This window comes from Acinonyx jubatus, chromosome A2, assembly GCF_027475565.1.
Source record: "Acinonyx jubatus isolate Ajub_Pintada_27869175 chromosome A2, VMU_Ajub_asm_v1.0, whole genome shotgun sequence".
In the NCBI taxonomy this organism is placed as follows: Eukaryota; Metazoa; Chordata; class Mammalia; order Carnivora; family Felidae; genus Acinonyx; species Acinonyx jubatus.
The window spans coordinates 55,181,576-55,199,516 of NC_069383.1; the positions used below are offsets into that span (position 1 = coordinate 55,181,576).

The 17,941-nt window shown below is 42.4% G+C and overlaps 1 protein-coding gene across 1 annotated transcript; it reads left to right on the top strand.

The window, feature by feature from the left end:
• Nucleotides 1-870: 870 nt before the first annotated feature.
• SP8 (Sp8 transcription factor) lies at nt 871-5,322 on the top strand. Its single transcript, XM_053217758.1, has one exon. The coding sequence runs from the start codon at nt 882-884 to the stop codon at nt 2,517-2,519; it is 1,638 nt and encodes a 545-aa protein (XP_053073733.1). The 5' UTR covers nt 871-881; the 3' UTR covers nt 2,520-5,322.
• The last annotated feature ends 12,619 nt before the right edge of the window (nt 5,323-17,941 follow it).

Sequence of the window (17,941 nt, forward strand, 5' to 3'; positions counted from 1 at the left end):
CAGGATTTTCTCTTGCTGGTTTAATTAGTTTCCTTTTATTGCCGATCGGAGGGGGTTAAAGTCGCCCCGGCCAGGCCACGGGCTATCAGTCTCTATTGAGAGCTTTTTTTTTTTTTTTTTTTCCTTTAAATACAAGTGAGTTTGGAGAAAAGAAAGAGGGGGAGAGGGGGGCAGAGTCACTTTTTTTCAGCGCAGGAAAAGGTTCGAAGGGCATTTAGACAAGCCACCTCGCAGCGCCCGGCCGCTCCCTGCCCGGGAGACGTGCTCCCGGCCCATTTTATACGCGACGATTTCGGGGGTAAAGAGAGCAAGTTTTTCCTCCTTGAGCAAACTGCAGATTTTCCCTCTTCCCCTTAAAAAATACCGCAGCCCGCCTTGTCTCGCAGGTACGTTGAACCCGTCTCTCCCTCTCTCTCTCTCTTTACTATTGTAGTTTTTTTTTTTTTAATTTTTTTTTTAAGCAAATAGAAAGGAAAGCAGGACAAGCGAGCAAGCCCTCTAGTTTGACCTCTTTTGGCCTGGGAGAAGCGACCCAGCATGGGTTTCTGGGGACCGGAACAGGATTTTCAAAGGTCTCTCTGGATTACAGGGGAAGCCCTCTTAAAAGCAATCCAATGGTTTTTCCCCAGGCTTCTCGGCAGAGGAAACTTCCTTTCTCCCCAATCTGGACTTTTTGCTTGCTTGTTTGTTTCGAGGTGCCTGGGGCCTTGTGTGCACGAGTGTTGTTTTAGGTGAGAATACTTGTCAAACTCTTCTTTAGCATGGCGCTTTGCTCCCGAATCGGATGCCGGCAGCCAAACTTGTCCCCTCCCGTAGAGTAGGAAGCAGCCGGGCGCCAGGGCTGTTGGGGGAGCCAGGTGAGTTGGTGGCGGCGCGCCGCAATGAGAGATGGGGTGCCGTGGGGCGTTTTGGAGGCTTCCGGAGGACTGATGCACATTTCTTTCCTCCCTCCCCCACCGGCCTTTTGCCCACTTCCCCCTCCCCCACCCATTCTCCTCTCCTCCTTCTCGCAGGAAGAACCGAGGTTGGGATCCACTCCTCTGGCCATGCTTGCTGCTACCTGTAATAAGATCGGCAGCCCCAGCCCGTCTCCCTCCTCCCTCTCGGACAGCTCTTCTTCCTTCGGCAAAGGCTTCCACCCGTGGAAACGTTCCTCGTCCTCCTCCTCCGGCAGCTGCAACGTAGTGGGTTCCAGTCTCTCGAGTTTCGGCGTGTCGGGGGCCTCCCGGAACGGCGGTACGTCCTCGGCGGCGGCGGCGGCCGCGGCGGCCGCAGCGGCGGCCGCGGCCCTGGTGTCCGACTCGTTCAGCTGCGGCGGCTCGCCGGGCTCCAGCGCCTTCTCACTAACCTCCAGCAGTGCCGCGGCCGCCGCCGCGGCCGCCGCCGCCGCCGCCTCTAGCTCGCCCTTCGCAAACGACTACTCGGTGTTCCAGGCCCCTGGTGTATCAGGGGGTAGCGGCGGAGGGGGCGGCGGCGGCGGCGGCGGCGGCTCCTCGGCGCACTCGCAGGACGGCTCCCATCAGCCTGTGTTCATTTCCAAGGTGCACACCTCGGTGGACGGGCTGCAGGGCATCTACCCACGCGTGGGCATGGCGCACCCATACGAGTCGTGGTTCAAGCCCTCGCACCCGGGCCTGGGAGCCGCCGGCGACGTGGGCTCGGCCGGCGCCTCCAGCTGGTGGGACGTGGGCGCCGGCTGGATCGACGTGCAGAACCCGAATGGCGCGGCGGCGCTGCCCGGCTCGCTGCACCCTGCCGCCGGGGGGCTCCAAACCTCGCTGCACTCGCCGCTCGGAGGCTACAACTCGGATTACTCGGGCCTGAGCCACTCAGCCTTCAGCAGCGGAGCCTCCTCGCACCTGCTTAGCCCCGCCGGGCAGCACCTCATGGACGGCTTCAAGCCAGTGCTGCCTGGCTCCTACCCGGACTCGGCCCCGTCGCCGCTGGCCGGCGCTGGGAGCTCTATGCTGAGCGCTGGGCCGTCGGCGCCGCTGGGGGGCTCTCCGCGCTCCTCCGCACGCCGCTACTCCGGTCGCGCCACCTGCGACTGCCCCAACTGCCAGGAGGCGGAGCGGCTGGGCCCGGCCGGTGCCAGCCTGCGGCGCAAGGGCCTGCACAGCTGCCACATACCGGGCTGCGGGAAGGTGTACGGCAAGACGTCGCACCTCAAGGCGCACCTGCGCTGGCACACGGGCGAGCGGCCCTTCGTGTGCAACTGGCTCTTCTGCGGCAAGCGCTTCACGCGCTCCGATGAGCTGCAGCGGCATCTGCGGACCCATACCGGTGAGAAGCGCTTCGCCTGTCCTGTCTGCAACAAACGCTTCATGCGCAGCGACCACCTCAGCAAGCACGTGAAGACGCACAGCGGCGGTGGCGGCGGCGGCTCGGCCGGTTCGGGTAGCGGCGGCAAGAAGGGCAGCGACACCGACAGCGAGCACAGTGCCGCTGGCAGCCCGCCCTGCCACTCCCCGGAGTTGCTGCAGCCCCCGGAGCCCGGGCACCGCAATGGCCTAGAGTGACGCCCATTCCGTGGCTGCCCATCTCCTCGACCCCCTCCCGTCCCGGTCCGCTTGGGCCCCGTCTGTCCCAGCCTCTCTCCACTGCATCCTGCTCGCACTTTCTGTCTCTTTCTGTCTCTTTTTCTCTCACTTAACTCATTCTGTGACTTTACTTTGTAAAGGGCATATGGACATGTAAGTAACACGCTCTCCTGGGCCCTGGCTTTCCCTCTCCACCAGGTAACACTGTCAGAGCCCCGTGAAGCCGTAACCGCCGGGTCTTTATTTCTCATCCTCTCCTCGTCCTCCCTCTGCCATCCCCAGGTTGTGACGGGCATATCTTTTAGAGGGAAGCGGCCGCTGGAGGTAGAGCTGGACGAGCATAGTGCCTGGGAGACCGGGGGCCTATGCACGAGCGGGAACAACTCCGCTGAGCAAGGTGGAGCGACGCCGTAGGGAGGGCAAGGCAGGAGGCCCGGACAGGGCATTCCCGCTGGGGCAGCCGCCCACTGGGTTCCGGAACCTCAGTATCAGGGGGCTCGGCATCGGAGAGTCCAGCCTGGCCGCTGCGTGCCGCTGCCCTCCTTGCGCAGAGCTGTTGCAACTGCGTCGGGGTGCCCATCTGGCGGCACCAAGACCCGAAGTTTGCGGAGTTAGCTCTCCCAACGTCAGCTCTGCCTCCTTTCCTTTGTTCCCTGAGGTGGAACCGATTCAAGTTTCAGCTAAGGGCAGTCTTGGCGAATCGCTGCAGCAGCCTTCTTTCATCTTTATAACATTTTTTTTTAACTAAAAAACTAAAGAAAAAAAATGACAGCATTCTTCCACTTCGTTTCCCTTCTAGATAGTTTTTCCTCTAAGCAGTGAGCAAGTCTTTCTCTCGAAACTGCTAATATCGATCCCAAAGTTATTTTGATTGCATTAACTTAACTTATGGGGTGGGGGTGGGGTGAGGGTAGGTGTCTTTTTCTTATGCAAAAATACCCCTTTCCGGTGAGACCAGATTAACTATCTCCGTGTTTGTCCTTTTCTACCTCGTTTTTCACCGCTCCTGAGCATAATCTCCCAATCTTTTTTTGGTAGTCCAGCCATCAATTTGTATTGTACCCATTTCTGTAAATTCTTGGAATTCATTCAAGATTCTTAGGGTTAAACTTTTTTGTGTGTGATTTAAACTTATAAACACGTGAAGAAGCTATCGTTTATTTAAGACGAGGCTGTAGTTTAAATGCCAAAAGAGGGAAAATAGGAAAAAAAAAACCTTTGTAAAATATATCTGAACCTAATGGTTTGTACAACTGGAGAATCGTTCTAGATTAGTTACCAATTAATTATAACTCCACCAGTGTATGGGTGTGAGGTGCAGCTGTCCAGGAGACGATTTTGTATAGTATTTTTCTTGTACATTACTTCCAGTAAATATTTGAAAATATATTGAAGTAAAGTTGATTTTGTCACAAAAAATATTAAGAGTTATTGTTGCAGTGCTGAAGAGCTGCAGGTATTTTGAACTCACTTCTGGAGGTGCAGAGCCACAAACGCACTTTCGGGGCTTAGTTTTGCTCGAATATGAATTTAGATAGGTATCAAACTGTAACTACGACAATATTTGATAAATGTGGGATGACATTTAATTTAATGGAGCATGTACTTATTTGCATTTGCTGGCAGTTCAGGCATAGTTAAAGTGAGAGTTCTCCTATATTTCATAATAACTGGGTCTGCCAAAACCCATGTATTAAATAAATTGTCCAAGTGAAACTCAACTAACTTTGGCCTTTGTGTATTTCCTGAAGGTAATATTGTTAACTGTTAATAAACACTCCTGACACTACATTTAAATGTTTGCAGATTTTGCAAACTAATTGCTCATTGTAATGTTGAAATAATTTGGATATTTCACATTGAAATGAAAAGCCTTTCTCTGGAACATTTTAGACTTGCATTTTAAATGCATGAGATGTAATTGATTTATTTGTAATATTTTAAATGGTATTAATAAACTCAGATAAAAGACTAGGCCAGTTAATTTGTATTTTTTTTCTTTTTAAAATATGGACATTTGCATTTTATCTCAGTTAAATGTCTAATTTAAGCAAAGTATAACCCTGTTTTTGTAGGAATATTTAAATAATTGCCTTTAAGATATTACTTAGATGGAATGATCTATTTGGCAAAGCTGCGTTACTCTATTTACCAAGATTAAGATTATAGTGTCTAAGAAATGTCATTAATTATTTACCAGTAGATTTAGCTCAAAGCATCAGGGTTTACTGACCTCTTAAAATTTGTACTAAGTCACCAAACAATTCAAAGAAATTTCCCTGTTCTGCTTTCTTCTTTCCAGAAGGAGTCAGGTTATTGGCCATTGATTGTATTTGGTATTTAAAAGGCCAAGCCTTACATTGGAAGATCAATACATCTAAAATAAAAACATGGGTTTGGGGATAACTTTTGTTGTTAGGGGGTGGAGGAGGTCAAGCGAACAAAAGCTTGTTTTTGGCATTCCATGTCTTAGCTAAAGATTATGTAGAAGTAAATATCAGTAGTAGATTCCTGCTGAAATGAGTTATCTGTTCTTTTAAAGTCTCTAAACAGCCACCAAAGAAAAGGAAGGTTAAACCTTAATCTATTTACTAGGCTATTGTTCATAGGTGTCAATGATGCCAATAAAAAAATATTGTCTTGTTATGTCTAAGTGCATTTAAGCAATGAGTGTTCCTTGAGCCATACTTTGAAACATAAAATACTTTAAATGTTGACTGATGTTATATCAAACTATTTCATTATTAGATTAATATTATTATTTTGAATCAAATTGAATAAAAAGTTAGTGTGTTCAGATTCTTCTAAGTTTAGCTTCTTTCTTTCTCTTTGCATTCTCTCCCTGCCAAGTTCAGTCTTGGTGTACATCTGGACCTGAAAATTTTCCAATGAAATTTCTGTAAAGTCATTATTATCCATAGAAACTGAAGTGAAAATACAGAATACTATGAATATTGTAAATCCAGAAGAAAAAACAATTAGGGATACAATATTTTAGAATAATGCAATTTGTTCCCAAGGAGAAGACTGCCTTAATCCTGTTTTCTATGTAGGTACTTGAGCCATCCATTCCCTATGGTTTTAGGCAAGCAAGTTAGCCCTGATTTTTTGGTATGCTATAGCTCTAAATAATGGTTTTGAAAAGTAAAATAGTCTCTTTCTGTCACTTTCTTCCTAGGAATAATATGCAGAACACAGTTTAAGTGTTGTTTCTTTTTTATTGAAAGTTGCAATGCTGAGGGATTCGGAGAAAACGGTTCTGAAGGAGTTAAATGTAGTGGCAGGTAAGAGGAAAGCTGCTTGGTACATTTGTAATATAACTTGCATTGCATACAGAATCCCATTTGATTTAAGAAGTGGTTAATGACAAGAGATATTTCTGAAAGGTTTCTTTGGGTTAGTTGAGGGGGGACAGATTACAAACTTTCACTTTTCTTCATCCCCTCCTCGTCCCCCTTCTAGCTCTGGTTTATTTTGTTTTGATGGTTACTGAGAGTATTTCTAGATTTACTTTCTGGAGGGTGGGCAGTATTCTTTTTGGGAGATGAACATCCTCTTCAGAGGACAGAAGATAAGGTGCAAAACTGTGATTTCTCTCTGCTTTGTCTGTGGTAAAGAACCTTTTAACTGTGCCTGAAGGCTCACTCAAATAAAGCCAAAGGCTGGATCTCACTTTGAACCAAGGGACAAGCTTCCAGGCTTGCAGATCAAGGTAGAGTTAAACTAGTTGTTGACCCAGAGGTCAGGCCAGTTTATATCAGTCCACCCTCTAGAGACCGGAACAGGGCTATGGCTGAACCCAGCCTTTCAGTTGATCTGCTTTATCTCTTCCCCAAACTATCTTTCCTCCCTTGCTTTCTTTATCCTTTGCTGGTTCAATTTCTTTCTCTCTCTCTCTGTCTCTCTCTCTCTGTCTCTCTCTCTCTGTGCTCTTCATCTTAGGGACATGACTGTGACTTGTTGATGTTGGACTATCAACAAAAATATTTTACGCTAGAAACTTAAGCCGATGTGATGAGTTACTCTCCCTTATCAACTGATATTCGAAAAAGTTCTTAGATGGTTTTGCCTTCCATAGACTTTCCTCTTACCCCACTTTTGATATAACTTCACAGCTGGGCTTCCCTTGGGGAGAGAATGCTGAAATTAAAAATTAAAAAACAAACAGGTGATGAGACTGGACTCCTGAGTGGTCAGATCGATAATCCTGCCATCAACATTTTCATCTCCCAATGGATCTTTTGGTGAGATTGCTGAATGGAATGTTACAGAAGGCCTGTGAAGGAATTTCTTTAAAATAAATATTTTATTTTATAGGATTAGCTTTCAAAGGTTAAATGATATTTTAGGTTGGTAAATTAAGGCAGGAAATTTAAAGAAACAAAATAGTAGATATGACTATTCTCTGGTTGCCTAAAATGGTAGAGAGAGATATTATAAAGAAAGAAGTTCTACATTTTGTTCAATTTTTCATATGAGTAGCCTCAAAGAGAGGTTAATTTGATGTAGGTATTTTGAATAAACTGGGGTTTTTATATTCCTGCTGATTTTTGCTGCTTCTGTCCAAACAGGCATTATTATTTCTCCCTACATCTGTAAGAAAAACTCAGGTATGATCAATGCTTTTTGTTAAAAAAAATATATGATTTCCACAGTCGTCTTTCTTTCTTTCTTTCTTTCTTTCTTTCTTTCTTTCTTTCTTTCTTTCTTTCAAACATAGGCCAGCAGATTAATTCTATCACTGTATTTAAAGAAAATCGTGTTAAGTAAGGAATCAAAAGGAGTGGGGTGTGGAGTAATGGTGTACTCATTTTCAAGTTAGGACTATGGTTCTGGGCGGCATTTTTTGAGGACTTTGCTTGTTATACAATTGTTGCTGTTGTTTAAAAATAAGATTCAGAATTTCCTTACGCCCTATTTATTCCCTACTTCCGGATTAAAGGAAAGCCGGTAATTCCTCGCTGTCCTGGGCTCCAATCGCTGCGGTTTAAGGGGATGCGCGTCAGTGGCCATCTCTTTAGGTTCGCTGCATTCCCGGTGCGCAAAAGTGTTGATTTGCTGTAGCGTGGGGGAGGGGGGAAATCTATTTTCTTTGGTCCCTAGGCGCGTGTTTAATTTAATTTAATTTTCTGCGGAGTCTCCTGGCAGTGAGGAAGCAGCCTTATATATTTAGCTTTGGTTCCTAAGGACAGTCGGGGCTTCCAGAGCTCTAGGGACAGCGAGGAGAGCCTGCAGTGACTGAGAGCCAGGAATAAAGCGCCCGCTCAAAGCTGCCGCTTTTCACTGGTGTTCTAAAGCAATTCTTTCGAGCCCATCTAGGGGGGCTTCCTTTAAGCCCACTCCCTAACTTTGCTTCTCAGGCAAGCACTTCTTGCTGCGCGGGAGAGAACGGCGGAGGCGCCCTGTGCTTCCCTTGCAGGGCTCTTAGCTGAGGTCTGGGCTGCCCAAAGTTTCCCTAATACTCATATTCGGTGAATTCACGGAGAGGTTTGAGCCCCGGAGAATTTCCCAGCCTTTCTAAACTCTACTTCCTCTTTCCTCTCTCTGCTGCTTGACGTGCCGGCTGCTCCTCAGAAAGACACTCCGAGACCTCCAGGGAAGAATTCCGATCGGGCGGGCCACGTCTTCCACTCGGGGACTGCAGCGAAGGGTGGGGCCGCGGTCTGGGATCTCCCCGCGAGCCCGGGCGCCCGCCCGCTGTCCCCCTAAGTGCTGCTTGCCGGAGCCGCCCACCTAGCGTCGGGGCACACAAAGGCGTCGCGGGCGCCTCCGCTGGCTGCGCGGACAGCGAGCGCCACCATGCGCCCGCGCTCGCTCTGCAGCGCGCCTGGCGCCTGCGTTGCGGGCGGGACCGGGCCTGAGCTTCCCAGAGACTCCGGCCCTGCTCGAGCCCCTGGGAATCGCGGTGGTGAGGCTTCCCGGAGCTCACCTCCTGGCTCTCCAAAGACACAGGGCCGGAGCTCACCTCCTGGCTCTCCAAAGACACAGGGCCGGAGAGGGTTGGAGGTTTCCCTTCTTTCCTTGCTCTCCAAACTCTCAGCATCCTCGAGCGCCTGGACCTCGAGCCTCTCTGTCCCCCCCCCGTCCCGGAGTGGCACGCCCTGCACTGCATCCTGCCAGTGCCACCCGCGCCTTCCCCGGCATGGACGGGACCAGGTCGTTCTCCCCAAACTTGTTTGGATTTCTCTTAGCGACGACTCCCTGCCCTCCTTCACCCCCGGTATTCTTTTCTGGCCAGACTGCTGCATTCACTCGCGCCCGCCCCCATCCCTCGCGGCGTTCCACAAAGTACAGCGTCCTCCGTCGGCGGGAAGTTTTAGTCTTGTCATTTTATTATTGGTTTGCCACACTCAAATCAGGGAACTTCCGCACCTTTAACCACACTGCTGTCATCAAGGAAGCAAAAATCAAGTCTGATTGGCTGTGAAAAAACTGCTCTTTTTGATTTTGGGAATCAAAGAACAGTATAGCCACCTCAGTGACTACTTAGGGGAGCATTTTATAGATGGGGAGAGAAAGAGAGAGGGAGAGAACGAAGGTGTGTTTGTGTGTGTGAGAGAGAGAGAGAGAGAGAGAGAGAGAGAGAGAGAGAGAGAGTATGAATCACTGTACCTGTTGAACAACACTCAACTTTTCCTTACCGCCTTGTGCTAAAACCCAGCAACTTGGGCTTTCTTCTCCCACCTTGCCTCTTGACCCTTTGGCACCTAGGTATTTGGGGAGCGCTAGCAACATTCTCCGGGGCCCATATTTGGGTGACACTTGAAGTAAGGGGAGGACAAGGGCACCCTTTAAAAGGTCTTTCCTGGAGAATGTTCCTGCCTCTCCCTGGGCAGCCCGAGGAGCTGGCTCGTAAGCGTCTTTCCCGCTGCTCTCCTAGGCTTCTCTAGTCTAGGACTTAGTCCCTCTCGTCTTGGAAGTTCATTGTACAGGTTTGGATTCATGGGCTACGCTTTGTACTATGGAGGTATGCCAAGGATTAAATTTGGTGCTTATTGATGGTTATGCGTGCACCGTCTCTATGCGTTTAAGGCACCCTGTGATGCTGCTGCGCCACGCTTGCGTCCAGGGAGTTCTCAGGGCAGCACACCTGCGCACGATAGGGCTCCATCCTCGTCGCGCCAGCGGCTAAATCCAGGAGCTCTATTGACACCTATCCCCGTAGCGAGTCGAGTAAGGCAGGGGAATGACCTATCAGATCTGCCGTGAGGGCCTCGAGTGCCAAGCCCCTGCAGCCCCCCGAAATAAAAATTCTGATCGCCAGAAGCTCCAGGATATACTTGCCGCGACCACCTCTGTATCCGCCACCACCCTCCTCCCTCAGAGTAGCCGGTGACTCGAGCCCCCGCCCCCCACCCCTCTCTCCGGGGTCCGGAAAGCCGGCAAGCGCTGGAATGCCGTGTTCTCTCACCCTATTGTGCCTAGGTGTTGCAAACCACTGGAGGACAGAGCTTCGCGCTTTGATCTCACGTCCCAGTCATTCTTTAGCACAGAGGGGTGAGTTTAAATTAAATTTCTTTCTTTACTGATAAGTTCTACTGGGCCTCAGAAGGTGAATAATTATGCAGTAACATTTCATGGGTTGTTGGAGTGGGGATTCCCACTGCGCTGCCACCAGGAACAGAATGTCCCCGGTACGCTCTCTGCTAAATGAAGCTTCTCAAGTAAGCTACAAGTGTCTTTCAGATCTCGGTGCAGATGATAGTTCTTCCCTGCTCTCACCTTTCTTCCTCCTGCAAAGCAGTTTGTCGTTACATTTTTCCATTTAAGTTTGTGGTTTAAAAATAATTTAAAAAACTTTTCTAAAGATCTTATATTTGAGGGTTAGAAAATACTGCTTTGTTGATTAAATATGCATTCCTATTGAGACAGCATACACATTACTGAAAGCTGGGGCCACATTTTCCTGGAAAAAGGGAAGAGTCACCACCTGGGATTTGTCTCTGAATATCTGAACTTAGTTTTGCCTTTTCTCTTCGCTTATTTTAGTGAATTAGGCTTTTTTTGCTTCAATCCCGGGAAAAAGGGTCAAGACTGGGAGCTGCCACAATCAGTTTTCTGAACCTACCTAGTTTGCAAATTCAGAAATGGACTTTTCACAGAGGGGTAGGTTAAAAGAGAAAAAATACCTTTGCTGCTTTATTCAAAAATAGTCATCTACTATTAGAAAATGTGGACTTAATTTTTTAAGATTTTTAATCTCCCCCCAAGGTATTATGAAACAGCATTAACACTTGAATATTTAAATGGTGATGACGTTTTGATGCTCAAAAGGAAATTAGACTCAACCTAAATCAAAGAAATCTAAATTTGTAATTTAAAAGCACAATGGAACTCTTTATTGGTTTTTTTTCAGAAAAGACTTTATGCCCCATTCTCATCAGTGTTTCATTGCGTAGCATTTTCCTTGTTTACTTTTCTTCCCTTTACATTTCTTTCTTTAAATGAATTAAGCTCCCACAGCTTTAAGATTTCTAAATCAACACATAGAAATTGGAGCCTGCTTATCAAGTTTTCACTTTTCTTTTGGCAACTAATTTGAAAGGGCCCAAACAATGAGTTGATTTACATTATGCTCATTTCACTCTGTACTCTATGTGAATGTTGAAAAAAAAAGAAAACTCAATAATTCACCCAGGGTTATCTTTATATCTTTGAGGCAACTGATCCTTCAAGCTTTAAGTTTTTAGCCACTCCATTTTAAGCAATGACATAGAAGGAAGAAAGTAGATGTTTTCCCCCCTAGAGTTCAGATGATTGTGTAGTTCAACTGAAAGTAAAGGATTTGTACTGTGCAATTTTGCACCCAATTTAATGTCCCTAATTATGCAGCTACCCTATCATCAGGTTTCCTATCATTTCAGGAAGTTTTGTGCTCATGCTTCTACACTGATCAATGCTTCATTTCTCTCCTACATACCTATCCCTTATTTTGGCTTTTTTTTTTCTTTGCATAAGTAGTTTCTTTCCCCTTTCAATTTAACAAACAATGGCCTTTGTAAGGGAGGGGAACCTGGTGGCAGGTGGAAATGCATTTAAAAGATAATCACATTAATTTAGTGATGTTTTAAAAATATTAAGTTATAAATATACTCTTTAACAGAATTTGTCTAGAGATATATAGAGTTTCTATTTTAAAAAGTAAAGTTTCTATTTTGGGGAAGATAATCATTTTAGTAACATTAAATTATATCTTTCCCAAAACTTTTAAGAAAATAAAGTTCTTGTGGGTGACAATTCAGTACTTTTTATACTGTGATGCAGATTAAATTTTGTTCTTTCTCCTAATAAATAACTATTTTGCTTAAAACTGTAGTAGTTTTGAGTAAGGTACACATATATTTTATTTCCTATGCCTTTACTAGTGACAGATTTTAGTTCATTATCACAATTAAATGTTGTGATAGTAATGAAGAGAGAGCAGAAAAACAACCTTGTAAATATTTTGGCAACACGACATCGTATATTCTTCAGTTGCATGCACTTTGTAAAAAGCATATGATATAATTTATTTAGTATATGGTGTAATTATTAAATGTGAATATACTTTGCTTAGTGACATGTTCACTTGAGTGTTTTAGTATGTATATCCAGGAAAATCAGAATCAGTGAAGTGTTCCATTCTTAAAATTCCATCTGTTGTTTTGCAGAGAAAATTTTAGTTTCATAAGAGGGGTATGCTAGTGGTCTCTGTTGCAAAGAAATGGGATTTATATCTGTGAAGCTGTTTTGGAACTACCTTTATTATAGTCCAAAAGCAGTGCATCATTCTTTTAACTTCATTTTTTAAAGTAAACTTTTCATTTTGAAATAATTTTACATTTATATAAAAATTGTAAAAATAGTACAGTGAGTTCTGGTAGTTTCCCCTATTGTTAGCATTTTACATTGCTATGGTATATTTGTCAAACCTAAGAAATCAATATTGGTATGTAATTTTTTAAAATGAAGAATGAAAGGCAACATATGTTTCATTGCACATCAGTCAGTGGCAGATTGTAGCTTAGAAAAATGCTGACCTCATAATCGTAAGTTATATAGAAAGCTGTTCCTCAGGAATATCCCTTTAAAGTATAGTTTCTTAGAATGAAAGTTTTTATTTCTTTCATAGTTAATTAAAATCTAAGAAAACATATCTAGCTCAATTTTTTTTCACATATAGAAGCATCAGATTAAATTTTGAAAGTTTGACAGTTTCACTTCAAATTATCAAAAATGTATTCTTAGCAATGTTTTATTTGCAGCCTAGACCTATTTTTTAATTCTTCAATTTAAAATGATTTATTTATTCATTATTATTGTCCTTAATGTAGTAACTACAAAATACAAATAATTTAATAATTTTATTTATTCCCACCGTATTTTTCAAGTTAAATTTTAGGGTTATTTTTACGAAGGAACTAGTTTGTCAGTATAGAAAGCTTTAAAACCTAATGATTGTCTGTTTTTCTTTTTTTAAGCACAGATAAATGTATGTCCTGTAGGAGTAATACATTTGCATGGGTTTTTGTCCTAAGGAAGATTATAAGGAGTTTCATTAAAAAAAGGAAAGTATTCTTTATTTAGAATGTATTTTTACTATACCTAGGGTTGCCAGAGGAACAGAGAATACACAGTTAAATTTGAATTTTAGACAAACAACAAATGATTTTTTTAATGAATATAATTTATTGTCAAATTGGCTTACATACAACACCCAGTGCTCATCCCAACAAGTGCCCTCCTCAGTGCCCATCACCCATTTCCCCCTCTCCCCCAGCCCCCCATCTACCCTCAGTTTGTTCTCTGTAACAAATGATTTTTTAGTATAAGTATGCCCAATGCAATATTGGCAACATACTTACACTAAACATGATTTGTTGTGTTTGTTTTTGAAATCCAACTTTAACTGGATGTCCTGATTTTTAATTCTCTTCTTTTCAAATGAAATTTATATATGCATAAAGACAAAATAACCTGTGCCTATTCATGAAAATGCTACGGACATAATGAAATTAAGATTTACTTGTTACCTGAAGGGTGAAAATATAAATTTGATTTTCCTATTGCTCTTTTGTGTTTCTTATTTTTCAGATCATTTGGCTTCACTCTGAGTTATCCTTACACATTTACAATACTAGTGCTATCCTGTGCACCAAGATGGTATGTTTAGCTAGCATTTCAAGAAAGTATTATTATGCTGATGTTTGCTGGTCAGTATCTCCACACTTCTTTGTAATATTAATGCTGTAAAAAAGGAAGTATCTGTAAAAAATCCTAATTTCTGGGGCACCTGGGTGGCTCAGTTGGTTGAGTGTCCGACTTCGGCTCAGGTCATGATCTCTCAGTCAGTGAGTTCAAGCCCCGTATAGGGCTCTGTGCTGACAGCTCAGAGCCTGGAGCCTGCTTCAGATTCTGTCTTCCTATCTCTCTGCCCACCCCCCCACCTCCCTGCCCCGAGGCTCTGTTATCTCTGTTTCTCAAAAATGAATTAACATTAAAAAAAATCCTAATTTCTACTCTTTAGATTCATGCAGTTGAGACACTAGCTATACTGAAGTTTATTCATATAAATTCTATTCCGCAGGTATTTTACACCCATCTCCTGGTTTCACTCTTCATTGAACTGCACAAACATGGACACCTGTATTTCTAAAAGTCATGTATAAATTGTAACAGCAGTACTGTATATAAAATTCACTTGCTAGAAGTGCCTGGGTGGATGAGTCAATTAGGTGTCCAACTTCGGTTCAGGTCATGATCTCATGGTTGAGGAGTTTGAGCCCCACATCAGGCTCTCTGCTGTCAGCATGGAGCCTGCTTCAGATCCTCTGTCCTCCTCACTCTCTGTCCCTCCCCAACTCCCTTGCTTGCAGGTACGCTCTCTCTCTCTCTCTCAAAATTAACATTAAAAAAAATAATAAAATTGACTTGCTAGGCATTCCATAAATTATAACTAAATAATAAGATGTTAGAGTTCTCTATCCTAGGAGAGTTTGTTTTTCCTTCTGTGGAAGCATTGCTATAGGAAATGGAGGTAATATTTACTCATTTATGACATTTTCTCTTAATATAATAGTTTTCTTCTTGTGGTTCATCTTGCTGTTAATTTTTCTAATACTTTCTTATCTTTTGATAATTATTGTTTGTGATTATCCTCAGAAATAATGGGTAAAAGTCTGTGTGGCTTATATACAATACAGGCTAATAAGGGGTGAGGGGGAGAATGAACCTGGCACCTAAGGTTTATCCATCTTGCCTTCACACAACTCAGAAACTGAAAACAGTATTAACCCGGGCCATGTATACCAATCAGATAAATCATTAGAAATAGTATATGCAGTTTTTTTATCCACAAACAGGAAATTTATCAAGGACCAGGCATAAAGAGTAACCGCCTCTTCGGTTCTGCTTTCACTAGGGAACACAGTTATTACTGTGAGGCTTCAGAGAAACTGGTAAGTGGGAAGTTTAGGAAGTTTTGGAGGCTGGCTTGATGAGTGTTCCCTGGAAAATTAAATTGTAAGTAGGTTCCCACAAACCGTTCTTCTTTTTTTCCCCCTTATTTTATAAAGGCAATTCATTTGGATTAATAAATATTTTTTAAATTATAATTATCCCTCCGAATTCTAAGAGAGGCATTCACATACAAGTGCAAATTTGTCAAATCATATTATATGCATTCTAATCCAAATACTTTCCATTTCAATAGAAGTTTTAAAAATCATTTGTTTTTGGAGATAATTAGATGCTCACTGAAGATATTCTAGAAAGTACAAGAAATTGTGAAGCAGAGGAAACAAATTATCTTAACCCTACCTCTGAGATGTAATAATTGTGTCTTTATGTGGTTTTTTTCTTATATATATGTACAAGGGTATAACCCTTTTCCCCGTTAATATTAAAATAAATTTCCCTATTAAAAATTATAAGCAAACATAATATTAAATGAGTATAAAATACTGTATTGACCATATATATCAAAATTTTACCTGCTTCCCTAATACTGGTCATTTAGTCGTTTCCAAATTATTGAATGTCCTTATGCACATTTTGTTCTAATTTCTGATTATTTCCTTAGATGCTAGAGGAGAAAGGAATTCTTGAAGAATAAGAACATACTAAAGGCTCTAGATAAAGGGCTGCCTGCCTGGGTCTGTTGGAAGAACATATGACTCTTGATCTGGGGGTCATGAGTTCAAGCCCCATTTAGGTGTAGAAATTACTGAAAGAAATAAATACAAACTTAAAAAATAAAGGTTCTGGATAGAGATGACCAGAATACTGTCCTGGAACTATGTAGAAGTTTATACTCCAGGAAACGGATTGCGAGAACCAGCTTTAAATGCACTGAATTACTACTTTTTAATGTTTATTTATTTTTTTTGATGGGGGGAGGGGCAAGAGAGAGGGAGAGAGAGAATTCCAAGCAGGTTCCATGCCCAGCACAGAGTCCAAGGTGGGGCTCCATCTCACAAACTCTGAGATCATGACCTGAGCTGAAATGAAGAATTAGACACTTAACCAACTGAGTCATTAAGGTGCCCCTATATGCACTGAATTCTTGATCTTTGTTGAATTAATAAGGAAGAAATAAATTTCATTACTTTTTTTTTTAATTAAAAAAAGTTTTATTTATTTATTTTGAGAGAGACAAAGACAGTGTGAGCAGGGGATGGGTAGAGAGAGAGAGGGAGAGAGAGAATCCCAAGTAGGCTCTACACCATCAGTACAGAGTCCAACATGGGGCTTGAACTCATGAAACCATGAGATCATGATCTGAGCTAAACCTGAGAGTCAGATGCTCAACCGACTGAGCCACCCAGGCTCCCCTGAATTTCATTACTGTTGTAAGCTGCAAATTTTAGATTCCTAAACTTTTTTTCCATTTATTTGCCATTTTAATTTCCTCTTTTGTGAATTGTCCTACTGTGGTTATGCGCTTTTTAAAATAATATTTTTGTTAAGATTTAATTTTAACTAATTTCTACCCACAACCCCAAGATCAGGAGTCACATGCTCCACTGACTGAGCCAGCCAGGCACCCCAGTTATGCCCTTTTTTGAATGAGAGTCCAGTTGATTGCAAAATGAAACAGATGATCTGGGCCAATAGAAAACATTTTGGGGAAAGAGTGCTGCCTCTGGAAGCAGAAATTCTTTTCGCGCCTTCGTACCATACAGTTTCCTTAAATTGGAATTTGAAAATTGTTTTCCTTTTATTAGTTACTGGATTAGCAACAGGAAGTGGGCAGAATAGAACCTTATTTATGCTATCATTTTACAGAAGAATTTTGAGAAAACAACCTGTTCTATTTCCCAAAGAGTGGACATTGTTTTGTACTGTCATATGGTACAGAAATATAGATTCAGTTGAACATATTAGCTGTAACTGGTTGAAAAGTAAAAAAAAAAAAAAAAAAATCAATAGGTTTATAGAATAACCAAAAAAATAAATTAAGGTTTTTGTAATTTGTTAACTTAGTTAGCCAGGTGTTTTGGCATCTGGCTGCATAGAGCCACAGAACTGACCTTTAAAGAAAATTCATTTTTCATGGTCATCATAGATAACTCTGATTTGAAGGAGCCATGATAGCTGTACAAAAAGATCTATTTTAAAACTTTAATCTTTTATGGCTATTGGAGAAATAGTGTCTAAGAGTACAGTCTGTTCTACTCAATTACTAATTAATTCTAAGTTTTTTAAGTTTCTTACATAATTCTATATGAGAGTTATTCTTTAGAAAGCTTGAAGTTTTGTAATACCTAGGTGACATACAACCACTGAAGAGTCTTAAACTCTTGAGTTGTTGGAGGAAGGAAGGGAAGAAGAAGAGTAGACTGGATGTATATATCTCTAATATAGCTTCAACTTATAGGACAGACAACTGTATCTTATAGTGATGCTTTAAATGATACATTTGCTTTTGTTCAAAAATTTTAAAAATCAAATCAACAAATATTAAATGCCAACTTTGTGTGCAGTACTTTGGGTTAAAAATATGCCTTGAGCATGATCATGAATCACAGTCATAATTTGAGAACCTACTTATAATTGTAAAACAAAAGTAAAATATTTCTTGAGTTCTTTAAGGGAAAATTTATAATTTGAAAAAAATAATCACCCCCTCTTCCTGCCCTTATGACTCTAAAATTAACTACTTAAAAATTCAAAAATATGTAGGCATTATAGTATTATAATTTTAACATGCTCAGAGTGTATTAAAATAACTTAAACCTTGGAATATGAACGTATATGTATTTACCAGGAATTAAGCCAATCTATTTTCATCCTCACATTGTTACAAGGGGCAAAGATTAATTTTGTTTGTACTCCAAATAAAGTTACTTGATTATTAAGTAAATTTAAATATTCTGCTGTGTATAACAAACTAAGAGAGCTCACGGATAGTGCTAAATAGA